A 27,738-nucleotide genomic window follows, 5' to 3' on the forward strand; every position below is an offset into this window, starting at 1 on the left:
CTTTCAGTTAAGGGGTCCTTGGTTTATAAAACGTTGACGACACCTGCTCTAACTAACTCTAAACTTTCCGTTTGGACAACAGACACACAGAATTTCAAAATAAGAGTTTGTAATCAAATTCTGTCCCAGTCTGGAGGTCTTTTATTTGAGTTACAAACAACTATCCACACTGTTATGTATCTTTTATTCATGACATTATCTATTATATTAAGAGTTCACAAGGATAACCAATTTTATTGTGCTTAATGTCTCTTTATTTAAGCATCTTCCTATCTGACAGAATTACTGCAGCTATGCCTTCACTGAACCATTTAATTGTCATACACATATAGTACAAAAAGACATGATCCTAATGGACGGTTGAATAATAAAAAGCTCCTTTTCATGTGGTTTCACTCAAGCCACAACAGAGGGATGAAGAAGTTATATTTTTCCAGGATGATAAGAAAACAGAGGCACATATTTAAAATAAGTCTGGTGATATTCTATATTTTTCTCATTGCCATAAAATCCCCCCAAAAAAGATCACAACCAACAATGTATTGCTCCTACAAACAAGAAGTGTCTGATATAGCTTATTCCTCTGTGGCATAGAGCTCCATCTCATGTAATGTGGAATGAACCCGCCGCTGAAAATAGTTCCCAACAATTTCACTCTTTCCGTTTGAGTAATGTTTGATAAAAACTGCAGTGACCAGCTGTTGGATGTATCCCAATATCCTGCAGGTATTTAACTTGTGTTTAATATTTTAAAGCTACAGTGCGTAACTTTTTGATATTAATAAAACGTCCGTTACATTCATGCCATTGCCAAATGAGTTGCTACAAATCTAATTAAGACTATCAGCTCTACACAACTCTCTCTGGATTTCTCAGTATGGTTATGTTCAGAAGATTGTGGCGTCCGGCGACTTTCCCGCGCAGAAACTCGAGTGAAGAAAAGTACCTCTTCTGAAGAGTCCATCATGTTTTTTTAATCCTCTGTGTCTCCTTGGCTACTAGCACCTGCATACATAGCTTGTACCATGTGGTGCCGACAGTGTTGTTGTCATTACTTAGAATTCCTCATGGGGGCGACAGAAACTACACACCATAGCTTTAAAACCCAAAGTTAAATCATCAATACAGTAGAAAATCTATGTAATCCTCTAACTGAAAGGCAGTGCTCTCAGAGTTTCCGTCAAAAAACATCACTAATGTAGAAAACATTTGGAGACAGTGTAGCCGAGTGCTAATGAGTTAGCACTCGGCTACACTGTCACGTCATGAAACCTTACTTACAGTTATTGCCTCGTTAAAAAACAGAAAAAGGAGGAAATCTCTCCTGGTTCTTGATTTCTTTTCCCTCTCATTTTGACTTTGATTATTTAGTATCTTTCAGTAAGAAGAAAAAAAAAATCACTTGCAGTTTTTTTACATGTTTTCTGATCCCAAACAGATAAAGAGGAGACAAACGATGACCCAGCATCTCTGGCCTAAACATTTATTCTGAATGTTTTCTGTAGACTGGATGACTTGGAAAAGCTTGGGAACAAAATCAGTTGCCATTTTGGTTCATCTGAAGGTAGTCATTGTGTAATTTCTCCTGGGCCTCGTAGAGCTTGCGCAGCTTCTTGGCTTGTCCTTTGCTCAGCTCCTTCCCTTCAACGTCATGAGTGGGGAAACCCTGTTGACAGCAACAAGAACAGAGCAACAAGTCTTGAGTTCATTCGGATAAGTTTCCATCTCAATGTAGCACAAAATGTCACCCGATTTCCAGAAAATCAGCAGAAGAAAACTGAAATGGATGTGTTTCCGTCAGCTGGTGGAGCTAATTCTCAGGTGCCAATTAACAAATTCAGAAGAAGAGGGCGCAATGAGATGACGCATACCAGTGTTTCCCACACATAGACTAATTTGTGGCGGTGTGCCGCACTATCAACACCTGCTGCCGCACATTGCGTTTCATTATAAACATTTTTTTTTAACGCTATTTAAAACACGCATTTCCTTTCCCTGCTCTCCTCCGTCTCTCTGTCACTTGCGTCTTGCTCACACACACACACACACACACACACACACACACACACACACACACACAGCCCCTCCCCCCGTGCACACAGCAATTTGTGGCACGGGGCGACCGACCGACACCCCGCCACAAATTGCCTTCTTATCTGTGGGAAACACTGCATACAGTACCAAAATCCATAATAACTATACTGCTGGCTCTGTTCATGTTTTTCCTGCTGTATAAATTGTTCACACAGTACAGTTCAGTCATAAAACAAAACCCACTATGGCCAATGTAATTCAAATTAGTATGAATGTGTAAATTCTCTTTCATCAAACTACAAAAATTCTTCACCTGGAAAAGAAAAGGCAATGTAATCATGTATGTTGTTATTTTTTTGGGGCATTTTAGGCCTTTATTTATAGAGGACAGCTGAAGACATGAAAGGGGAGAGAGAGGGGGGAATGACATGCAGCAAAGGGCCGCAGGTCGGAGTCGAACCCGTGGCCGCTGCGTCGAGGAGTAAACCTCTATATATGGACGCGCTGTACCAGGTGAGCTACCCGACGCCCGAGGCAATGTAATCATGCTATAAAATACTTATTTTGAAATTCAGAGTGAAAAGTACATGAGGGATTTACCATATCATCGAATTTGGAATACTTGTCGGTTTCTGTGCGGAACATTTCACATGGAGGGACCTTCATCTTAGCCAGTTTAGCCATCTGAAACAGTAAGAGACACGAGTAAGTGAACATGTTCAATATATCAGAGAAACATAACTTTTCCTTTATGAGTGACCTCTTGTTCTTGTTTCTTCCTGGCAGCTTCTTCCTTCTTCCTTTTCTTCTCCTCTTCCATCTGTTAAAGAAGAAAAACAATAGTCTGAAGCTTTCCTTTTGTTTTTAAATGCTTTCCTCCGGTCTTTCTTTGTTGTGCTGTTGTCCACAGACTGTAAACGGTCACACAGACTAAAACAGGTTTCATGCTTCTTGCGTTTAGCGCACTCAGGGCGCTGCTAGTCTCACATTGCCAGACCTTCCTCCACAGCGCTGCAGAGGAAGGTCTGGCTAGTCCACACAGCATTCTGGGATGGGAGAAAAACGTGCTCTGGTTTATTGGAATTTCTTTAAACCAATCACAATCATCTTGGGCGGAGCTAAGCGCCGGACGGAGCCACAGTGTCTCTGCTAAATAGCCTCGGTGTACGTGTACGTTCAAAAGTTGTTTTAGTCGTGCGAGAGAAAACTCAGATTGGACAGATAGTCTAGCTAGCTGTCTGGATTTACCCTGCAGAGATCTGAGGAGCAGTTAACCATAGTCCTGAAATGAGGGACATCCGGCGGAATTTCCGGCGGCACCTGAACAATTCCAGAAATTAAACGTCGTCCATATAGACTAGGGCGCTGCAGACAGCACACATAGTCGTCGCGAACCGGCTGGTCATTCATCGGAGACAGACGTCACAGAAGCTGCAAGTCAAAGGCAGGTTTCGACAGAGCAAAGGCCGAGGCGGCAGTTTCCGTGTCGTGCGGACGGGTGTGGCATTATGTATACATACGTGATCGCGGTTCTCTGTTCCTCTTTTAAACATAATGCTCTGTCGATATCTTCTATAACAGACGCCATGGCGGAATCTACACATCTCAATTCTCCAGCGCCAGCCATCTTTGTTGTAAACAAATTCAACCCAAGTGCTCTTTGGTGAGGTGGTTGATTACGTTACTGTTGATCATCTGTCCATCATCGTATAAAGCCCGCCCTGACAATTTGATTGGTCCGAACAGCTCTGGTTGGGGCATAGTTGCTCCACAACGCATCAAGTCCAGACCGAACTTCCGAAGCTAAATTCGGCTGGCATCCAGGCTAGTATTTCTTCTCTTCTGTAGCCAATCATTCCAATGCGGTGTTCACGTTGTTTCAAAATCTTGGAGGTGCACGGCTAGGCGCTCAGACCCTCCACACACAGTCTCCCAGGACGCAGTTGTGTCACATCGCCGTCCACACCGCTCCGACAGCACTGACATCAAGAAGCATGAAACATGTTTACTGACTTATTGGTTGCCAGATGGTGAATCTACTGTACCTTTTGTGGTGTTCATGCCAGGCAAGACAACAAAAAAACTGGCATCACCATCAGTCCAGACTTTATTTTGTTCTGCTCTGCTTCCCAGGCAGAAAGATGGAAACTTCCCTTTCCTTATACCCATGAGCCTTTGTGTTGTGTGGTTGTGTCTTTTACTTTTGAAAAGGAGCAGAACATTTGAGATGCCATTTGACTGTTGTCAAATTTGAGGAAATGCTTCCAGATTTACAGGAAACAAAGTGCTCCAAACAGGACACCCTTTGTGTTTTAACTATGTATTATGTAAATAATGTGGCTACAATAAAATAGGCGTTTCCACCCCTCCCTCACCTGCTTCTTCTCCTCTCGCTCCTTCAGTAATGTCTCCTTGTCCACCAGTTTCACCACCGTTGGCAGGCCTGTAACACAGTCACTGTTTCATCAAGACTCAGCCAGTTAACCCTGGCCTTTACGTCTTTACAAGTATTACAAAAAAGACAAAGTATTCCTGTGTTGATGCTAATTTTTAAACCTTTTCAATTACGTCTTCGATGCCAGAGTTGCTTATTTTAGAGCTGCAACGATTTGTCGACTAATTGATTAGTCGACCGACAGAGAAATAATCGCCAACTATTTTGATAATCGATTAATCGTTAAAGTAATGTAAATGCTGCTTTCTGCCTCTCTAATAAGGAGACTTACTGCTTTCCTCTGTTTTAAAATATGTTAAACTGAATATATTTGAGTTTTGGACAAAACAAGACACCACCTTGGACCATGAGAAACTGGGATGAACATTTTTCATCATTTTCTGACATTTTATAGACCAAATGATAAATCGATAAAATAACCGGCAGATTAATCGATAGTGATAATCGTTGCAGCCCTAGTTTATTTTAACAAAATTACCCAAATACTGAAGTGATACGCATGAAAACTCAAAGCCAGTGTTGTAGTATTCAAGATCGGTCTTTGTCTCAAGACCACTTTATGAAGGTCTCTGTCTCGTCTCGGAATCTACCACATTTTTACTCGGCCTCGGATAAAAAGAGACTCTGAAGTTTATTTCAAGACCACAGGTCTCGGTCTCAACCCCTCAAAGTCTCGGTCTTGTTTTGGTCTTGTCTCGGTCTCAACCCCTCAAAGTCTCCGTCTTGACTCGGTCTCAACCCCTCACAGTCTCCGTTTTGTCTTGGTCTCAACCCCTCAAAGTCTCCGTCTTGTTTTGGTCTTGTCTCGGTCTCAACCCCTCAAAGTCTCGGTCTTGACTCGGTCTCGAGCCCTCAAAGTCTCGGTCTTGACTCTGTCTCGACCTCTCAAAGTCTGGGTCTTGTCTTGGTCTCAACCCCTCAAGGTCTCGGTCTTGTCTCGGTCTCAACCCCTCAAAGTCTCGGTCTTGACTCGGTCTCGAGCCCTCAAAGTCTCGGTCTTGACTCTGTCTCGACCTCTCAAAGTCTGGGTCTTGTCTTGGTCTCAACCCCTCAAGGTCTCGGTCTTGTCTCGGTCTCAACCCCTCAAAGTCTCGGTCTTGTCTTGGTCTCGACCCCTCAAGGTCTCGGTCTTGTCTCTGTCTTGACCCCTCAAAGTCTCGGTCTTGTCTCTGTCTTGACCCCTCAAAGTCTCGGTCTTGTCTCGGTCTCAACCCCTCAAAGTCTCAGTCTCGATACACTCTGGTCTGGGTGATGACTTGGTCTCGATTTCTGTGGTCTTGACTACAACACTGCTCAAAACTAACATTATTTCCCTCAAAAATACATGCTTAGAATATTGACGTTTTCAGTTGTTACCTTCGTGATCTTCCAGTCGCACTCCGAGCTCTGGTAACGTATCGTCGCGGACAACGTCACACATTTGCAGCAGCTCCGTCACTAGATGATTAAAAACAGGACTTTAATTAAACCCTGAAGCAAAACCCTTGAGGTAAAAAGTTTTAAGATATTATGAGAAATATCTCAACACTAACGTGATATTTTAAGCAGAGGTAATAAAAAAAAAAAAGCAGAACTGAATTATTAGCATCTTTTGGACACTAAAATGTAAAATACAAGTTCTTACCTTTCTGCTCTCGGGCAATTTTTCGGACTCCCTCTCTGAAGTCTGACAACACTGCGAGGTACGGCATCACTGTGCTCTCCAGCTGGCAAACACAGCAGCAACATTATCTTTCTGTATGTCATTTCAATACCCACAGCTTGAAAATGTAAATCGGAGCATTAACTATTTGGTGTCTGTTACTTTGAGTTTTGGTGTGACAATCTGCTTTGACAAAACTATATCTAAAATTTAAAGTAGAGACATTTAGCCATTCAGTCAAAGGAAATCGTAAAAAGCTGGGGTAGGGAGGAAACTGCAGGCTGTCGGGAGAAGGGGTTTGCTGGGTCAAATAAAGCCAAAGAATTGCTAAGTAGACTGACTTAGTACGGGGTGTTAGTAACTTGACGTATGCGTTTGACACAAATGTAAAGTGAGTTACAGATTGCTTATTTGGAAAATGATTAATAAGCAGTATCCTATCATGAAATAATCAACAATAAAAAACAGAGAAAACCCAGAAAAGTGTCTCTTTACTTACATCGATGCTCTGACTTTGTCCTCCCACTGGGAAACCAATGGGCTCCGATCCTTCAATGGCACCAAATATCTGAATAAAAAAAGGATTATTTCATACAAGAAAATCATATTTTTAAGTCTCTGTTTGTTCATCTCACTTAAATTTTTATGGCTGCAAAATTGGATTGTCAAGCAGACAAACTGACCAACACGTACATAATAAAATATCGATACTTGGTGTCTGTGTATCGATACAGTATTGCTACGGAAAATATCGCGATACTATGCTGTATCAATGTTTTTCCCCCACCCCTATTAATTAGTGTCCCACGTGCCTGCTGCATTCCAGTTAGGACTATTAAAGCCGTCTGCTGCATGAAAAGTAGCAGTCAAAACGTGCTCACCTTCAGCATGTTGGTGAGATAGACGGCAATGCTCTCCGTCAGCATGCGGTTGGGCCGCAGCTTGGCGCTCTTCCTGCTGGCGATGTAGCTGTTGCTAAGGCCGACCAGCACTCTCATCTCCTCCATGGCGGTGCGGGTATCCACGTTGTCACACAGAGCCTCGTGGACGGCAGACTTCCTGTCGTAGAAACTGAACAACACGACAAACCGTTTGGCTTTCAGTTGTTTTTTTGTAGGTCCTCTTTTTTTTTTTACTAAACATCAAGATCTTCAGATGTCTCAAGCTTGTTTTGACCCATTTGGGAAAATGTCAGGAGGTTAAACCTGTTAAGGAGCTTTGTCTCCCATATTAACTCCTATCTTTACTCTCTTACCTGTTGTTGAGCTCCACCTCTGCTGCCTCCCACTTCTCAAAGCGCCCGGTGATGTCAGTAGGAGCGCGCATTATGTCTTTCACATTCAGGAAGAACTCCTGTTACATGAAAATAAATAACAAATACTATTAAGTAGGTTGTACATTATTATTACTGCCACTTGTATATACATTTGTTCATTCTTTCCTTTGTATTTCTTATCTTTATTTTTGAATAGTTCTTGTATTCTATCCTTTTTATCATTTCGTGTATATTCTATATGTGTGCTGTGTGTCTTATATTTTGCTGCTGTAGCACTGAAATTTCCCAATTTGGGATCAATAAAGTCTAATTTGATCTAATCTAAAAATGGGTACCAAACAGCATATTAGTTTAAAACAAAAGTGATTCTCAAGATTTATACCACCTCTAAACTAAAAAGCCCATTTGTCATTTCGTCCCTTACATTCATGAACTTCTCGTACTGGACGGCCGACTCCATTGTGTTGGAGGAGTAGTCCAGGGTGTCTTTCCAGGAATGCATCAAGAAAGCCAGACGGAGCTGACGAGCTGCAGGAGGACGAAAAGAGGAGTGTTAAAACTAACGCTAACAAACTAAATCTCTTCTGCTGTCATTTATCTGACACAGCGGCAAAAGGGCGTGTTCCAGATGCCCTCTGCAGGAACTTAAAGCTGGGTAGGCGGTTATTAGTTGGCAACATTGGACAACAATTCCATAATAATCTTTCAGCGTATTGTTACTTCAAGTGTTCTGATAAAACTAGACTTCTGCACCTCCACCAGGGTGTTTTTCAGGCTTTAGAAAATCTAGCCTGTGATGGGAGACTTTGGCCAATCACAGATCATTTCAGAGCGAGAGGGCGTTCTTATTGGCTGTTCTACAAATGCAGACGCAAGCACACGTCCCTTCAGATGGTGAAAGCCTGATTCAATGGCGGAAAGTTTCTATTCAAGCATTGGCAACAACTGCCGACACTGCAGAGCAAACCAAAAAAAAGGAAGACGGCCGTTCAACAAGAGAGTCTGACAATTGACACAATAAAACATGCGTCGATATCGTTGAAGCGTTTCCGAGATGGAGAGAAAATGTTGCTAATAGTTTAGCCTTCTGCTAGCTGTAGCCAGAGGCTCATGATTCTGTAGCGAGCTGGAGCCTTGAATCCCAGTATGTCATCTCGAAGGGCTTCACAAAGAAAACAGGACGGTGATTCTCATAGAACTGCCGCTATATAAACAGCATGATCACAATCGGTGGGCTGCATTTTACAATTGCATTTTACAATTCTGGCGGGGGGTTTTGCCAGGAAACTTTAAGGGAGTGCAACATAGGACTATATAAGCTTCAGTTTAATGTAAATGGACTGCATTTAAATATCGCTTTTCTAGTCTTAACGACTACTCAAAGCGCTTTTACATAGTACAGGAACCATTCATACACTGGTGGCCGAGGCTGCCGTACAAGGTGCCACCGGCTCATCAGATAAACATTCACACTCATTTACACTCCGATGGCGCAGCCTCGGAGCAATTCAAGGTTCAGTGTCTTGCCCAAGGACACTTCAACATAAGACTGCAGGGCTAGGGATCGAACCACCAACCTTGATAGGCGACCGCTCTACCACCTGAGCCACAGCCGCCCCGCTGATAGAACCATTTTCATAATGGGTTACAAATGTGATTCATTTCTTTGTTTCTTTACTTGTATCTTGTTTTTTTCCTTCCTTTTCCTTTGGAATGGGTAGATTTAATCGATAAAAACATAGGATAGGCATATATTTAAAATAAAAATAACAACAGGTGTCTACAACATTAGTGGTATCAAGCAGAACCAGATGGGTCACCTGTGTTCTTTGCCAAGGCATCTTTAATTGTGATGAAATTCTTCAGAGATTTCGACATCTTGCAGCCTGCGATCGTCAGGTGTCCGGTGTGCAGGAAGTATCTGACCCAGTAATCGTTCTCAAAGAAAGCCTGTGAAGACAATAACCAATGGTGGTTAAACTCTGTCACTTTCTCTTTGACTGGAAATGGCCAAATATATGACAGTTAATCATCTTTAACTACTGTTTGAATGTTATCTGTGTTTTATTCACTTGGTGCATACTGTACATGTTTCAAATGTTGGGCAAGTTAAAGTACTTAAGGTGCAGTAGGTAAGACTTATAAAACTAACTTTCTGTCATATTTGCTGAAACTGACCCTATGTTCCAGTAGAACTACATGAAGCAGGTCATTAAAATAAAATCCAGCTCCTCTGGCTCCACCTACAGCCTGGAGTGAGATTTGCAAAAATCCACCGCTCCCTGTTCAGATGGACCAATCAGGGCCAGGGGGGGTGTCTAACTGCGTGTCAATCACTGCTCATGCACACGCATTCATTCTCCCTTGTGGGGGAAGGAGCTTAGGAGACCGTTTGGGCTTTAGCAGAAAGGGGGGGAGGGACTGAGAACGTTTTGGCTAAGTCCTGGATCTTCACAATCCTACCTACAGCACCTTTAAAAGACAAACAGGAGCAAATAACAACTTAGAAAGACTTTGCTTTGATACCTCAGACTGAGCCAACTCGTTGTCGTGATGGGGGAATCGAAGATCAAACCCCCCACCGTGGATGTCCATGGACTCTCCCAAGATAGAGCCAGCCATGGCCGAACATTCGATATGCCAGCCCGGCCTTCCCTGTTACAATTTCAAAATATTCAACAGAGCCAAACCAATCAATGTTGCATCAATCACATCAAAAGGTTCCTCATTTTCTACTTTCTGGAATATGCAATCTAGCATCCTGTTGTAGAAATAATGCATGAGTTTAACAACACACCTACATTAAGAATTAACTCTCACCTTCCCCCATGGAGAATCCCATGAAGGCTCTCCGGGCTTAGAGGTTTTCCACAAGGCAAAGTCATTGGGAGACTTTTTCTCACCTAATCTGTCAGCAGAGATGCTCAGGTCACCTGCAGGGCCACACAAGATACAGAAAAGACCAACAAGACTATCGTAACTGACTTATAAAAAGAGTAATACAGTTACAGAGAGAAATCCATCTTCAGCATTCATGTTAACGTGAAAGATTTAAAAGATTTGAATTGAAACGTAAACGTGAAAACGTACCTATCCCTTTTCAAATGGGTCTGGTGTGTGTTATATTGAAAAATATTTTTTCCCCTTCTTTTTTTTATTCTTTTATTCATTCTACATATATTTTTTTAAATCATCCAAAATAAAAACTAACTTTGCCGACTCAAAGAAGGCACCAAAACTAAAATGTAGATTTAATTTTCCTACAAACTAAAACGTGTGGCAGCAGAGTCTTGTTTTGGTAGTTGAAATGTGAAAATATCTACCTTCTCCCTCTTGTAAAGCTTTCTGATCTCCGACCGCCTCTGGCACCAGTTTGGCATACGAGTGCTGTGGACTGGCATCAAACTTCGAGGTGTCAAAGTAAACAGAACCGTTCGATTCATACCTGTAAACATCAGAAAACCCAAATAATTCAAACTGTCCTGTTAAAGGCCAAATCCGGCACAAAATGAACCTAGGGGTTAAAACGTGTACCGAGTCGACCGTTCTCTGGGATATGTTTTCATGCTAATCGAATGTGACCAGTTTTATAGCAAACCGCTAACTAGCTTATAAAGCTAGTCGTCGGGGCATGGGTAAAGTATTATTTCTACACCACTAACAAGGCTCAAAATAGCACCACACTTCAACCGTAGCATAATGAGGGTCCCTACATGTAAACCGAAGCATTGAGAACTTTGTAAGTGTACAGACAGTTTATTAAAAAGATAGTTTAGAAAGACTGTACCGTTCACGTATACAGGCAGGCGCCATCTTGGGAAAACAGTCATGACCAGTCGAACGATGAACGCCGTGCAACCAGTAACTAATAACATAGCTCAAGCATGGCGTTCGTCGTTCGACTGGAACTACTGTGGAAGTGTGGTGCTATTTTGAGCCTTGTTAGTGGTGTAGAAAAAGAGATTTCTTTTTACTTTATCCTCTGCCCCGACGACTAGTCACTGGTCACATTCGATTAGCATGAAATCATATCCCAGAGAACTGTCGACTCGGTAATCATGTGTTATTAACCCATATGTTCATTTTACGCCGGATTTGTCCTTTAATAACAAACAATGTGGGTGTAATATGAATTGTAGACGTTGGTAGTTTCTTCCTCACCCGTAACCATTTGAGACAACCTTCTTCACGAACTCCACGATCTCAGGCACGTATTCACTGACTCGAGTGAGGACGTCTGGCGGAAGAACCTGGGGGGTCACAAAGACAATTTATGTACACAAAATGTGTGTAAACTATTTTGGCTATAAGTATCCCAAACTGTTGCATTAAGAGTTTTTCATCAGAGGAACAAAGGGGCTTAGCCCAAACCAAAGACAGGGCTGTCCACATACTTATAGAACATATTGTGTAATATATTTAAAGTGGAATAGCATTTCAGTCAATATGTAATAAATAAATTATATAATTAACATAAATACATGAAAATATAAATCTATAAATACAGTTCGTTTTTTTTATTTATTTAAAACCCATTTATTTGGTTGACTCATATATTTATATTGATTTATTTTAGGATTTATTTCACAGTCAGTATTTAATATTGACTGAAATGGCATTCCAGTTTCAAACCCTGAAACTGTGTTTTATAACGCTACACTGACCACATTCATACTTTGCCACATTCTTAAGGCCTTTTGTTTTGCATGCAAATTAATGGAAGACACAACTGTTCAAAGTATAAATGCAATGTAATGTTAAAAATCAGACCATCCTATTATATTTGCTGTACCTGACAAACAAACACACAAAGAATAGAATCAAAGCTACTCCTGGTTGCTTGGCAAAAGTAAACAGAAATTCTCTGGTGCTACCTTCAAGCACGTCCGCTCTGTTTACTTTGTGGATAGACCCATAGGTATACGTTAGATTAAGGTTAGATTATACAGGACCGGGAACGTGGACACCACTAAAATAAGTTTTTCCTCACAGCTTTGCGGAACTAAAGTTTGATCGATTTGTTTCTGTGAACGGTTGATGCGGTGACGCTTCTGTATCGACAATAGCATGCTATTGCCTAGTATCTGCAAGAGGTCTTACAAGTCACTTTAGGAGGTATTGTCAAGTCACAAGAACGATGTTTTTGGATTTAGAAGTATTTATTTCTCGATAGGGGTAACAAAATATATGAGATAAAATGCCTAACATATCAGATATATACAGAAATACGATGTCCTGAAGTATTTGCGCCATCTTGAATGATTTTCTTCGACTCAATCAACCAACGTGCATAGGTCACGCTGCCTTCACTCTGATTGGCAGTCGCTTTGTCGCATCGCCCAGCATTTGCATAATATAGATTTCTTGTCTATTTTGGCCCCGCCTTGCTTGTGGCAGCCGCAAGCTCGTCGCTTGTCGCTGGCAAACGGCCACTCCCATTGAAAATGAATGGCAGCCTGCCGCTTTGTCGCTGTCTCTTGTAGCTAATGTGACTGTAGGGGTTAGATAGTACGAGGCAGGGACCACTGTACACCGGCTGCACCAAATCATTTTATTTCTCCCCCTCTTATGATGCTCCTTGTGGTTTTTTTTTTGCCTGAGCAGGACTTTAGAAAACACTTTGCTGAGCCTCTACTTACATTCAGGGCGTCCATGTCTTTATGGTACTCTCCCTCCCAATAATTAGGGAGAATGGAGAAGATTGAATTCTCTGTGACTTGACTTCCAAACTGCTTATCCAACCAATCAGCCAGCAAGTCCTTGGAGTTCTCCAACAGCACCTTGGAAGAAACAAAGTTAATAAATACAGTTAACTAAAGCCTGGAAATCTGTATTTTCTTCCCCTCAATTTATCTAGCAATACACTGTATCTTTTCATGTCGCTGCTTTCCTGCCATGACAGAAGAAATATATATCAGTCAATCGAAAGCAAATAATATGAGGCTGACAATATTAAATGTTGTGTATTCCAGCCCAAATGAGACTAAACTAAATTGTTCCTCTAACACTGTTCATGCTAGCTACTTAGCACTTCTTATGTTTATTCCAAAAAAAACCCTGAATATTAAATACTTCACTTTCTCAGTGAAAAGTTCACTTACTGCAAAGAGCTCCCTGTTGTTGTAAACTGCATAAATTAAATAAACAGTCAGTTGAAAATTCTGTCAACTATATTAAGTAGCAAGAGAAATTAATTTGTGATGGACTCTTTTGTCAGGAATACTTCTAATCTAGACCACAACCCTTTTTTTTTTTAAATATAATTTTTTGGGGGAATTTTTAGGCCAACTGAAGACATGAAAGGGGAGAGAGAGGGGGATGACATGCAGCAAAGGGCTGCAGGTCAGGCTGCGTCGAGGAGTAAACCTCTACATATGGACGCCCGCTCTACCAACTGAGCTATCTGGGCGCCCAGACCACAACCCTCTCTTCCCTATCAGGAACCCTGATAACTGGAATGTTGCTGATTGGAGGATGCTTCGCTCTGGTTTATCGAAAAATTGAAAAGACTTTGGTAGCTGTCCAAAGCCCAAGGAAGCTGCCTGGCCTGACTGAAGCTGTTGAAAAAGCGATCAGTTCGCAAACTGGAACTATTAATTGCGTGATGGAAAACAACATGGTAATGACCCGCGGCTTGGATACCATCATGAGGAAGGTCATGGATTTGGAAAGAAAAATTGACCAGTTGAACAGTTGAACAGTTGAACAATAGAATGAATGTTTAAATTAGAGCAGCCATTCGTGTAGACAAAACAAATTTAATCTTTCAGCTCCCTTATCCTGAACGGCCTTGCCAAGGCCGTTTCTTGGAACAAACAGTCACCCTGTAGGGGCTCTGCAAGTGAGACTCTCTTGGTTCCTCCCCCGTCTTCCCCACTGCCTGCTGATTGTCGTATCGGTTCTGGACTGTTCAAGGGTGTCACCATGGCAACGTGCTGTGTTTTCGCTATAACATTCTGAGGACTGGGACACTAGTGGGACTGCCGGGCTGTACGTTTCTCAGCAGGCCAAACTCCCTGAACCTACCCTCTCCCCAGTCCCACGCCTTCGCCGCTAAATGTACAACTGTACATTTATGTTATGTTATGTTATGTGCTGCAGTGCAAATGTTTGTGTGCTTATGTGCTGAGGTGTTTTTTCCTGTTCCCACACTGTTCTTATCTTTATGAGGATAGTCTGAGAGTTGCTTTTTTTCCCCCTCTCCTCTCCTCATGTCATGCTGTATCTGTCCCTGCGAGAGTTAAGAGAGAGTTGTTTTGGCGCCGAATATGGCGACTCGGTGTGTCTGTGCGTGTTGCTTTATGTGACATGCACCTACAGCACCAGGACAAATTCCTTGTGTGTGTAAACGTACTTGGCAATAAAGCTTTTTCTGATTCTGATTCTTAAAGGAACAGCTCCACATTTTAGGGAAATACACGTATTTGCTTTCTTGCCCAGAGTCAGATGAGAAGATTGCCTGGCAACTGGTTGTAGAGTTTTTGTACCGATTTATCAAACAAGTTACTGTTTCTAGTCTTTGTGCTAAGCTAAGTTAGCTGGCTGCTGGTGATAGCTTCATATTTAGCGTACAGATGTGAGAGTGGTATCGATCTTTCCATCTGCATTTCCCAAAATGTCAAACTCTTCCTTTAATCCAAGTCTATAAATTGAAGGCTTGAGAATCACAAAGAGATGGCGATCTGCTCGGTGAGTCTTACCTGTGCCAGGGGTTGTACGACCTCGTCTGCTGCTTTGCCCTCCACCGCTGCCTGCAGGGGCTGCAGAGCGGCTGTAACAGCAGCGTCCAGCCTCTCCAGCATCTGCTTCTTATCTGGGTCTGTCGTCTCAGCCAAGTTGGCCTGAAAGGGCTGAAAAGTAACACACGCACGCATGAGGATTTAAGTAAAAAGACAGAAACCTACAGGTTAAATGAAGTCGAGTCTATAAATTGTATAATCATCAGTATTGATTTTAGTTTAGATTAGTTTAGTTTATTTCAATCAATCAGTCACACAAATACACAGCGTGACTTAGATAACATAAATGGTATAAAAAAATAAAATTAAAAAAATGTCACCTTAGTTCATACTGTGTCATCTTAACTGATTTATAATCAATACTGATTGAAAAGGTGTAGGTTGAAGCATTTGGTTATTACACCAACCCTTTTTACAATCCATTTTATTCTTATTTTGTTCTTAGGTCCCTCAGGATATTAGCAATTTTTTAAAATGTATTATTCATTTCTGTATTTTATATACATATTATCACTAGGGCTGTCCTCGACTAAAGAAATTCTAACACTAACACTTATATGATTTTGTCGATTAATCGATTAGTTGATGTAATCGACAGAGCTGTGCTCTTTGAGAGGTGGTTAAGACTAGAAAAGCACAATATAAATGTAGTTAATGAACCATCTGTAAAACTGATTAATCCTGCAAAAGCACCACTTTAAATCTTGTGCTTACCAGAAATGTGCTCATAAGTTTCTTGGAAATGAGTAATTAAGCATGAATAAGCATAAAAAATGACTCATCAACTAAAGAAATCTTAGTCGACTAAGACCAAAACGACCGATTAGTCGACTAATCGACTAAGAGGTGGCAGCCCTAATTATCACACATGTGTGCAGAAAAAAATAACATCATATACACATTGCCATTCATGCCTTGCTTTTATATTTGTTAATTATCCTACTGTTTAGTATTTTTTAAGTCTTTGTAGCGTGTAACACATTTTTACTCCTTTCACTGATATACATCTTTGTTTTACATTTGTTCTAATCTTTATGTTTGTGAAGATGCACATTCCCCTCAGTTCATACTTGCTCTCTCTAATCTAATTAGAATTCATCAGAAGATATCCATGCTTAGGGTTGGGGCTATAGTGTCTCTGGTGCTTCAAACCACAGATAAAGTGTCCGACCAATCACAGCCCTTTGTTTGAACCAGTCTCTGCTTCCCAAACATTTGATCTGATATACTTTACTGCCCCTGGAAACTTGTCTATCAAAGGCTAGTTGAGAGTTTGGTCTCACCCCTCTGGCGCTCAGGACATCCTGCAGTATTTGAGCAGCTTGTGGCTGCTTCTCCTTGTACTGGTCCAGGAGGTAGTTCTGCCGGGCCCTTTTAATGATCTGAGAGGGAGAAATACCAACATAAAGCCAAAAAAATTAAACATAATGACTTAAGAGAAACTAACAGATAGAGGTTTTTAGGTGTCTAAGGGCCCTGACACACCAACCAGACGGCCGACTGTCGGCAGTAAAGCCAGTCGGACTGATCAGTCGGGTCCCGAGGTCAAAAAATGCCTCAGAACACACTGAGGCGACGCCGACTTGAGCGTACGCTCTGCACGTGCGCGAAACGTAATACGTCTCCATACCAGCAGCTGCATACGGCGCTGCTCTGTATTGTTTCCATTAACAGTCTGATTATTTCCCAGAAAATGAAAACCTGATTGGACGAACGCGTCAGGTGGTTCTTTTTTCTCCGGAAATTCACAGCCAGACTGTCATGGCGGCTAGTTCAGAATACGATCTCATATTGTACTAAAATAGTTCACCGAAACGTGTTTCTGAAAACATTTTAAGAGAGAAATAGGCCATGCAGTTGCTGAATCTGTCTTCATTTCAGATCAACAAAGGTCAGTTTAAAAGATTTTCGTCAGATTGTGAGAGGCTCATCCGCTCCCCATTTCCGGGTGAGTCCCGACTGTCCTGTCTCCGACTGAGCATGTCAGGTCGGCCCAAATGAAGGCCGACGGCTCCTCGGACGGCCGACGGCACGGGACACACAGAACAGACTCGAGTCACGGACCTCGCCAGACGGCCCGACGCCCGATTATCGGGCTGGTGTGTCTTCTCTCTAAAAATGCATTTAGCTGCTGCCCCCGTCCACAGCAGGACATTAGCTTAGCTTCCGTGTCGGTACTCCTGTCTGCTTCTCAAAACTGGAGGTGCGCCGACCGCCATCTACTGTAGCTAACACACTGACTATGGAGAAGTAGCTCAGACAACCACACTGAACAAACGTCTGAACTATCCCTTTAAGGTCAGGTCTAGAAAAATTATGCAAAAAAAAAAATTAAAAAGTACAAAGCCGTGGAGAATAAACCTTTCGTATATAGCTTAATTTATGGTCGGTGCGGTGTTCCCGGCCCGCTGCATCGCGGAGTAAACCTCTATATATGGCGCCCGCTCTACCAACTGAGCTATCCGGGCGCCCTCTACTTCTTTTTTTTTTTTTTTTTTTTTTTGCATTTTAGTCCTTTATTATATAGGACAGATGAAGACATGAAAGGGGAGAGAGAGAGGGGGAATGACACGCAGCAAAGGGCCGCAGGTCGGAGTCGAACCTGCGGCCGCTGCGACAAGGACTGAGCCTTTGTACATGGGGCGCACACTCTACCAGGTGAGCTATCCAGGCACCCATCTTCTCTACTTCTTGCTTATTTACAGATTATTTTGTCTGTACGCCCTCTGGTGTTTCGGAGAATAATGCAACGAACAATGCGTTGAGCATAAACGTCTAACGTGCACGCTCGTAGCGCGCACGCCATCTACGGCGGCCCGCGCACGGTGTCGCGCTCGAGTATACCCGACGCTTAAATCCTACTCACTTTGTCGTCTATGTCTGTGATGTTCATGCAGTAGAGGACATCGTACTTGAAGTAGTCCTTCAGTATCCTTCGCAGAATATCAAAAGATATGTAGGACCTGTACAAAGAGACACATTAGAAAATAAAAAATAATCTAGTTACACCAAAACAAACAAAGTAACTTTGCACAATTAAGGATGAAACTCACAACTTGAATACGCATTACTTTTTTTTTTTTGTTTACCTGGCGTGTCCCATGTGTGAGGCATCATACACTGTCGGTCCACAGCAGTACCATGTGACTTTATTCCCTCTCTGGGGAACGAACGGCTCCTGAAACATAAAGTTTGTGAGTTGATAAAAAAACAAAACAATCATGCAACTAACCAGTGGTATGTGTCTGGGAAGCCTCAAGAAGAACACAGCACAGCATGTTCAATAATAACAAAAGGACTCATGTGCATCCTAACTTAAAGTGATGGTGCGGAGTAATTTCACCCTAGGCTGCTTTGCACCTTGACCTCGAGCCAAACACCCCCCCATAAGCTTTTTTCCCTTGTTATAACGTTGGTCGAGTTAGCGTTATCAGCTGGTTAGCTTAGTGCAGGCGCTAACGGATCCACATTTGTATCTCGTAAGTTACCCCACTAATAATGCCCAGAATGATACCAAACTTCTACAGTAGTACAAATAGTTTCTTTACTTATAAAACGAGACATTAGAAAGTTTGTAACTACACCAGAAGTATATTTAAATAACACTTGCCTGATGGATACTCCTCTCGGCTGCTACTGCGCAATAGCGCCGATAGCACGTTAGCAGCCGAGGCCAGTGTTATTTAAATATACTTCTGGTGTAGTTACAAACTTTCTAATGCCTTGTTTTATAAGTACAGAAACTATTGTACTGTACTACTGTAGAAGTTTGGTATCATTCCGGGCATTATTACTGGGGTAATTTAAATAAAAAATAAATAAATAATTTGCCAGATCGGGTAGCTGATCTGTAGTTCAAATGAACTGGACAATGTAATGTAATGGACAATTCTGCTGCCAACCTGTAGGGGGAGCGAAGCGGGAAAAGTTCTCTAGTGTTGCTTTAAAATCTGTTTCTCTGTGCTCCGTACGTTAGGAAGTTTATTCTTTTTGAGACAATTTATAACGATCACTTTCCACAAAGAACACAAACACTGACAAGGATTTGACATTTGCCTCCAACCAAGGGAGTAGCGGACACGGGGTACATGTCCCCCGCACTTTCCATGCCGGTGCCCTCTGTCCCCCACACTTACAACACGTCGGAGTTGATTTGAACGCACCATAAGTAGGTGAGTGTGCACGTTACTCAGGTTGATTCAGTTGATTGATAGACTCATATAGATATAGGCAATAATAAAATAATATCTAATAAAAAATATATACAAATAATATAGGGAGGAAAACTCATTCAAATATGCAATAATTAAGATCAGTGTATTTGATGGAATAGTGGCATTAGAATGTGCCAGAGGCCACCAAATTTGGGCTATTACAGCCAAAAAGTTCTCACGGGGGGGAGGGGGAGGCATGCCCCCACAGATCGCCACAGTTACCCCCCCTCAACCCTGGCGCGGATTCTTCTTTTTATTCCTACAAACCTATTTTATAAGTTTTTTGTTTTTTGTATGTCTTGTCTTTTTCCATATTAATGACCTTAGTACCACATATTTGGTTCATTGGCCTGCTCCACCTTCGTGTGGCCAGTTCAAATGTTAGCAGATCTCCTATTGGGCGAGATGTGATTTGGAGAGACAAATAGGAAAGGATCTTTGAATAACAATCCTCCTCCTGAACAACTTGTCCCCTTCATTTTGGACATTACGGCTACGCCCCTGCCTCCAGCCTACCTTTGCTCTTGTCAGGCTGTTGTAGAGTCGAAGTTGGGGAACCTCTGTTCCTGCTGGTGGAGACCAAGGGGGCTGCACCCGCTTCCCTTTTACTGAAATCAAGAAAGAAAGAAAAAAGCTTATCTAAAGTGACAATTTTCCTACATCAAATTGCCAGTTTTAAAATGTTTTCTGCCATCCTTCACGCTGTACACGAGCATTTAAAGCCACGACGTTGCGTAGGATTGTTAACTGTACCAATTGTAATTTGGATTGTCTAATATTTCAGAAGACAAAACCGTAACTATGATTTGAATGTTGTTATTTTCACACAGAAATCTACACATGGAGCTTTAAATGTAATGCATTTTGTCAATCCAGATTAGTTGGAGAACCACAGAACTGCACAGAGAGAAACACTGGAAGGAAGGTTAATATGGTTCTGAATTTCTTGCCCCCTTGTATCTGTAACACACCATTACTGTGAGCTATGTCTGCAACTACTGATTATTTTTTTTTATCAACAATTCATCTTTTGGTCTGTAAAATATCAGAAAATAGTGATACATGCCCAATACAATTCCCAAGAACGCAAGTTCAAATTGTTTGTTTTATCAGACTAACGGTCCAAAACTCAAAGATATTAAATTCACTATTACACAAAATAAAGAATACTGGAACCAGTGAATTTTTACTTTGAAAAAAAATCTGAAACAATCACCTGAGACTGTTACAGATCATTTTGTGCTATTTGACTCATCAATTAATATACTAACTGTGACCAAAAAAGCATCCACAAGAGAATTCACCCAGAAGTTTTCATATTCCTTAAATTCATTTCCTAAAAAAGAAATCTAATTCAAGCCAAAGATGCAGAGCACAGACTGCATCTAGCTGCATTAACCCTTGTGTTGTCCTCCTTCTGTTTTGTCTGTAAAGTATAAATGATCACCCCATTCTGTGTCACATCTTCTTAGCCAACTTCATTCTAACCTATTAGCTATTAACACTAGTGTTAACCTTGTTTCTGGAATTCATGGTCAATAAACCTCATTAATATTAACTTAAACCTACTTTCTTAGTTTTAAAAAAGCACAAATTATGAATTATTTTGACTAACAATTAAAACCAGAGGATGTGGAGTGGATCACAGACTGGTATATGTCAACGTTGAGTCAGGAAACCGTTTTGAAACCATTTCAGTTTCTTTTCAAATGCTATAAAGTTGACAATTCAATGAGAGTAATGATCCGATCCTTCATTTTACTTGCAAAAAGCGTTGTATGGAACCATCCATGTTATTTTTGAGGTAATTTGGTTTTAAGTAACCTATATTTCTGACACAGAAACTTTGAAAATGGGTCAAATTTGACCCGAGGACAACAAGAGGGTTAAAAACATGTTTTAAGCAGGCTCATGCCAGTGAACATCAAAATGCACTGTGGTTATTCATTTGTTTTTACCCACAACTGAAGTATGAATCACTCTGAATGTAAAACGGTGAAGGAAATCTTGACATCATCGTGCAAAAACAGTAAAGCATTACAGATTTCCTCTATCGTTTTACACATTATTGTAGTGAAAGCTAGTATGTCTTGAGGTTAGTTGGGCTAGTGCACACAAAAGAGAGTAGAATCTGCTCATGTGTTCTGTCCTTTAGTCAGATGCCACAAAAGAAGAGTGAAGGGTCATCTTCTTCTCAAAGGAATGCAGCCATATAAAAAAAATGAGCGGTCAAAGCCACACAGAGCAAACGCCCAAACGCCCAGCGAGGAGAGCGCATCTCATTATATATATATATTCAAATGTTTTTGAACACATACAGTGCAAGCCTGAGATAAAATATATGTAATTTCCTGTAAATGTCACACTTCTGTGTTTGCAAAGCTGTTTCAACATCAGGTAGGCCTATTCTTTGGGTAGGTGCCTGTGGGCAAAACTGCTGACGTTTTGTTTAAACAGTGATAAAGCGACTCTCCCGTGCGCCCAGCTACAGGCCCCATACACTGTATGCTGCTATGACTGACAAGAGGAGTGAAAGCTGAAACTGGATTCACTCAAATGATAAACAATTCTGGGTTCATGCATGTCAGTGTTTGCAGAAGGGTGGCTACATCGGGGTCAGCCCTATGTTCCCACTGTCCAATGGTCCCACAGCCCTATGGCCCCACAGCCCTATGTTCCCACTGTCCTATGGTCCCACAGCCCAATGGTCCCACAGCCCAATGGTCCCACAGCCTTATGTTCTCACAGCCCAATGTTCTCACAGCCCAATGGTCCCACAGCCCAAAGGTCCCACAGCCCTATGTTCCCACTGTCCAATGGTCCCACAGCCCTATGGCCCCACAGCCCAATGGTCCCACAGCCTTATGTTCTCACAGCCCAATGTTCTCACAGCCCAATGTTCTCACAGCCCAATGGTCCCACAGCCCAAAGGTCCCACAGCCCTATGTTCCCACAGTCCTATGGTCCCACAGTCCTATGGTCCCACAGCCCAATGGTCCCACAGCCCAATGGTCCCACAGCCCAAAGGTCCCACAGCCCTATGTTCCCACTGTCCAATGGTCCCACAGCCCTATGGCCCCACAGCCCAATGGTCCCACAGCCTTATGTTCTCACAGCCCAATGTTCTCACAGCCCAATGGTCCCACAGCCCAAAGGTCCCACAGCCCTATGTTCCCACAGTCCTATGTTCCCCCAGCCCAATGGTCCCACAGCCCAAAGGTCCCACAGCCCTATGTTCCCACAGTCCTATGGTCCCACAGCCCAATGGTCCCACATTTCTAAGAATTTTATTTTCACTGAAAATTAGGCCCTATGTTCCCACAGCCCCAGCCACATTTCTAGGACATTTTCAAAATTAGGTCTTGTGTTCCTACATTTCCCTTCAAGGGGGTTAGGGGTTAGGCGAACATAGGGCCTAATTTTGGAAAAAAAAATCTTAGAAATGTGGGAACATTGGGCAGTGGGAACACAGGCACGATCCCGCTACATCTACACTACTACGTTTTGGTTAAAAAACAAGTATCTTTTGCTACGTTTACACCTCGCGTCCGCACTACTAAAACAGAGACAGTTGGAAACACTGCTGCCTCTGTTTTAGTTTGAAAACTTCCAGGGTTGCGTTGTGGTCTGGACGGGCACAAACGGAGAGCTTTGGAAACGACGACGCACGTCCATCAGTTTCCATCAGTTAGGTAGCTTACATACCTTTCAGTAACAGTTCCACCTCGTCCTCGCTCCAAGCTAATAAATCCCTTTTGTTACTTTTCTCTGTTGTTCTTTCAAAGTATTTTCAACTTATACATCGTGATTTTCAACCGCAGAGTAACATCAGACAAACTGCTTCCTGTTTACACCGGCACGCACATGCCCAGTGTGTGTGTGTGAATGGTCATGTGATATGCGCTGTCAGATGTGTTAATATGGACGGAGATTAGTTCTGCTACTGGAGCTAAAACTCTTGTGTGGACGGCGATCGTTTTTGTCTCAAAGCGCTGCATAAAAATGAAAACGCAGTAGTGTAGACGTGGTTTAATCAACGAGAATGTTTCCTGCCTTGGGGACCTCAGACAGCCTCAACATCCAGACTGGTACATCGTGATCAGGTGTGAGCTAGGGCTGCATGATATGAGGAAAATATGAGGAAAATATGAGATATGCGATGACCTTGTTGAATATCGCGATAACGATATTACTTAATGAAATTTAATGAAAAAAATTCTGGTACAGGATATAAAATCCTCTATTCCAGACTCAGCAACGTTCACATTTTAACATGTTTTCATGAAACACATTCATTTCATGATTGAAATTTTCTAACAATTCATAAATAAGTTACATAAATTACTGACAAGCTTTATAATTATACCTTACACCTTTTGACAGGCAAAATGCATCCAACCTATTGTTAAAAGAATTAATTGAAGGGGAACGCACAACTTCTTCTGGAAGCTCGTTCTATGATTTTACCGCATGGCGTGTGGAAAAATTCTCTTTTCAGACAGCGATACATACTTGCGATACATAAACAGATATTAAAGTGAACTCAGTTCTGCTGCTTTCAGTATTCTGCTAACATACAACAAAATGGTTGTTGAATTTAAAACAAACGACATTGAACACATTGAACATTGAATCGAATATAAAAAGGCACCACTAAAAAAAGAATGACAGTTCACATTTTAAAGTGCAGTTTTTCTGCTGATATTTTCTTTCAACGAACACAAAAAAAAGTGTCTTTCGCAACATGACGCAGCCTTCCGCGATGTCTTTATTTATCGTCCGGTTGATATCGCGATGACAATAAAAAAACGATACATCGTGCAGCCCTAGTCTAAGCCTCTTCATGCCTACAGCTGTCTGTCTACTCACTGCTGCTCTCAGGGTGGAGGAGGTCCTGCTGCAGGGCTGCTATGTGTCTGTACCAGCGCAGAGCGTGGACATGCTGCGGGTCTGGGGGCCTGTGGAGGAGCTTAAAGGCTTTCTGGTCGGCCTGGGAGGGGCTGAACCCAGCCAGGTAGCTGCGTGACGTTAGGTAGTCATTCAGGGCCGCTGCCAGCGCGGCCTCCTCATTTATCTGAAGCAAGAAGCCATACTCAAAGGCTGCAGAAACAAGAGGGCAAATATTCGCAGAAGGATTACAGACTAGGCTGCAACAGCCTGAGGAAAACACCAACAACAGCACCGAGAGTTTACCACAGCAGAGACCTACTGCGTTTAGCAGCAGGTCAGCACACTTCCAACTCAAATTATGTAGCCTAAGATAAAAGTTCAAACTGAACTGAAATCCTCCAGATTATATGACACAAACTCCCAGTTAGAGATGGTCCGATACCATTTTTTGCTTCCCGATACCGATTCCGATACCCTGAACTTGCGTATCAGCCGATACCGAGTACCGATCCGATACCAGTGTGTCATATATTGTATGTTTTAACAGCTGTATACTACTATCCCTGTATGGATGTAATATGATTTCTATCTTTGTTGTCGGTCTGGCTCAAGTTAAACTCTTTGTGAAACATGAACAATCAAACAATGAACGCCACAGAACTTTCTTTTATTCTGCAGTTTGACAGTCAGTTATAACGGAAAAAGAACATAAATAAACTACTTTAACGTAGATTTTCTTTAGGGCTTTATTATGTGGTATCGGATGGATGCATAAACTCCAGTACTTCCCGATACCGATACCAGCGTTTTAGGCAGTATCGGAGCCAATACCGATACTGGTATCGGAACATCTCTACTCCCAGTATCCCAAAAGAACAGACAGGCACATATCCCTGTCTTTGACTGAGTGTAGCCTAATCCTTTAGATTTCTCTCCTCTCAGTATCGTGTTATAACTTTAGAGAAAAGTAGATCTAGAAAAGATGATTTGAATGGCGTGGAGAGATGGAACACTGCACTCATGACTGAGTCAAAGGAGAAGTAGTGTTGTTTTATTACAGTCCAGATGTTGCAACATGTGTCTGACAACAACTATAAGGAACAACACTGATTCTGGCCATGGTGCTGGATGTACAGCAGTCACTGTAGGGCTCAGAAACAGGACATGAAACAGAGAGAATGTGACACTAAAGGGGAATGGGCTCTAAGTGTGATAAAAAAAAAACAATGATAAATAAGTAAACTAATATATAAAAGTTCCAAAATACTAATCAATCTTGATCAGTAAATCAGTTCTGCCCCCTGCAATAACAATTCTATATCCATGATGAACAAAGTCTTTTCTGTCTGTACAAAACACAATTCCCAGAAATGAAATGAAGAGTGAAACTGAAATGGACTGGATGAAGTTTCCAGAACACACTAAGAGTAAAACTCAGAAAGTCAAATTGAAACTTACATTTATTTTACTAAGATTGAAAATTAAACAAAGACCACACCTGTTCATAATTTATGTGATGTGATAGACAGTACATCTTCTACTTTAAGATGATCATTTTTGATTCATTATTTGTGAAAATCAAAAAGCAAGTGCCGAGTAACACACTTTAGAATCAAATTCGGCCATATTATTTACTTCAAATATAAAATGGAAATGTTCCCATTCTTGAACTTATTACTTGTACCGAAGAATCCAGAGTACAAAGTGCTGGCTGACATTGTGTCTGGGGACAAAATGAAAACATGAAAATGATTGATGCCTGATGATTCACACCCCCAACCGTCAGACACCACCTACCAAGAGTCTGGGTCTGCCGAGGTTTCTTCCTAAAAGGGAGTTCTTCCTCGCCACTGTCGCAGTAGCCACTGCTAATGCTTGCTCTTGGGGGAATTACTGGAATTGTTGGGTCTTTGTAAATTATAGAGTGTGGTCTAGACCTACTCTATCTGTAAAATGTCTCGAGATAACTCTTATGATTTGATACTATAAATAAAATTGAATTGATTGAGAGAAGGAACACTGCACTCATATATAATGACAATTGATGATGGCATTATTAATTATTAACATTATTGTTAATGATGACAATAACAAACAAATACAAAACACAATTCCCAGAAATGAAATGAAGAGTGAAACTGAAATGGACTGGATGAAGTTTCCAGAACACACTAAGAGTGAAACCCAGAAAGTCAAATTGAAACTTACATTTATAAACAAAGTCAAAAAAAAAGTAACAGACAGTATAGACACAAATAGGGGTTGACCACAAAGTGACAGCTGGAAGAAAAAGTAGATCCAGATGGAACAATTACACATCACAACTTCGTCTGGATGATCTTGAATAAAAATGTGCTCCAAAACATAACATTGAATGTGGTTCTTGGGCAGCTTATAAAGCAAACTCGCATCAAAAATGTGGAGACATGCTGATAGACTTCAATGCAGTCCTTAAGCATGTCATCCTTAATTAATTACTTAAAAAACCCAGCATTACATAATAATAATCATACGTGATTTCATCAGGGTATTAGGACATTTTATACTTGAGTAGTAGTTATTTAGAGATGAGTGAAACAAAATGAAATTGTCGAACAGAAATGTAACGGATGATGCAACTGAGAAAAACTGAAAGTAAGAACAAACACGTTCATATATATATAATTTTAACATAACTAACATTATTATTAACATTATCAATATTATCCGCAGTCAACCAGGATGTATAACAACATCTGCCCAGGACCTGTAAAGATGACAAGCTGAGCTGCAACAGTTCAGGCAGAGTAACGTTTAACGGAATAAATATATTGTCTTTATTTTAAGTCATACATTACAGTTTTTGCGGTTATACCAGCATGTTATGCCCTGTTGTGTTTTATTCTCATATTTATATCCCTTTACCCCAAAGACTTTTAGTTTATCACAGTCGCCTAGTACAGTCTCCCTTTACGGAAGACGCCCAACCAAACACTATTCAAAAATCGGAACCAATTTCAACACCTGACATTTCAGTTTTCTGAATAAAACACTGCTATATTAAATACGTGTACTGAAGCGAATAGTGTCGCCTTTAAATCTAGAAAATCTGGAATCGTATTCATTGACTTGCGCGTCTTTGCTGTTAAATTCAGCTTAATTCACTAGGAGTTTAAATAGCCAGATTTTTAAAGGGGGTTCGGTTTATCATTCACTCACCGGTTACATTTAGCGAAGGCTTTGCACCACGAATTGAGAAAGCTAATAAAGCTAGTGTTAGCTTATTGGCTTTGACAGTTCGTCATAAAATTCTCACGGATTTTCAACGTACGTGTCTTTAAGGTGAAAAATAAACATTGTTTACTTTACCTGTCTCTCCTGAGGTCGACATGGCTACAGTGCTGGATGGTTGGATGCTGATGCAACAATAACGTGTCCGGAAGAAGAACCCGTGCACTAAACGCTATAACGGTAGGAACAGGAACCAATGTGTTCGAACATGAGAGCAG

General features: G+C 41.5%; 1 protein-coding gene across 2 annotated transcripts; it reads right to left on the reverse strand.

The window, feature by feature from the left end:
* Positions 1-115: 115 nt before the first annotated feature.
* On the reverse strand, positions 116-27,736 carry cars1 (cysteinyl-tRNA synthetase 1). 2 transcript variants are annotated; one of them, XM_031323489.2, is made up of 23 exons: positions 27,599-27,736; positions 24,230-24,460; positions 19,877-19,968; positions 18,236-18,324; positions 18,013-18,109; positions 16,430-16,528; positions 15,108-15,257; positions 13,047-13,187; positions 11,569-11,657; positions 10,731-10,852; positions 10,228-10,340; positions 9,934-10,062; positions 9,228-9,357; positions 7,832-7,935; positions 7,387-7,484; positions 7,013-7,202; positions 6,631-6,699; positions 6,114-6,195; positions 5,846-5,926; positions 4,410-4,477; positions 2,795-2,854; positions 2,635-2,718; positions 116-1,666 (listed from the first exon to the last, which is right to left on the reverse strand). In XM_031323489.2, exons 1-23 carry the CDS (start codon positions 27,618-27,620, stop codon positions 1,538-1,540), a joined length of 2,469 nt encoding a protein of 822 aa, XP_031179349.1. In that variant the 5' UTR covers positions 27,621-27,736; the 3' UTR covers positions 116-1,537. The 2 variants fall into 2 exon arrangements, with proteins under 2 accessions (XP_031179349.1, XP_031179350.1); XM_031323490.2 differs by lacking the exon at positions 24,230-24,460.
* Between the last annotated feature and the right edge of the window lie 2 nt (positions 27,737-27,738).

The sequence above is a fragment of the Sander lucioperca genome, chromosome 3 (genome assembly GCF_008315115.2).
Source record: "Sander lucioperca isolate FBNREF2018 chromosome 3, SLUC_FBN_1.2, whole genome shotgun sequence".
In the NCBI taxonomy this organism is placed as follows: Eukaryota; Metazoa; Chordata; class Actinopteri; order Perciformes; family Percidae; genus Sander; species Sander lucioperca.

Coding starts and splice junctions, on each gene's coding strand:
- cars1 (XM_031323489.2), bottom strand. CDS start 27,620: ATGTCGACCTCAGGAGAGACAG. Junction 15,258..16,429: donor ATGTCCTGAGCGCCAGAGGG/GTGAGACCAAAC, acceptor GTTACTTTTCAG/CCCTTTCAGGCCAACTTGGC. Junction 10,063..10,227: donor GGGATTCTCCATGGGGGAAG/GTGAGAGTTAAT, acceptor AAATTGTAACAG/GGAAGGCCGGGCTGGCATAT.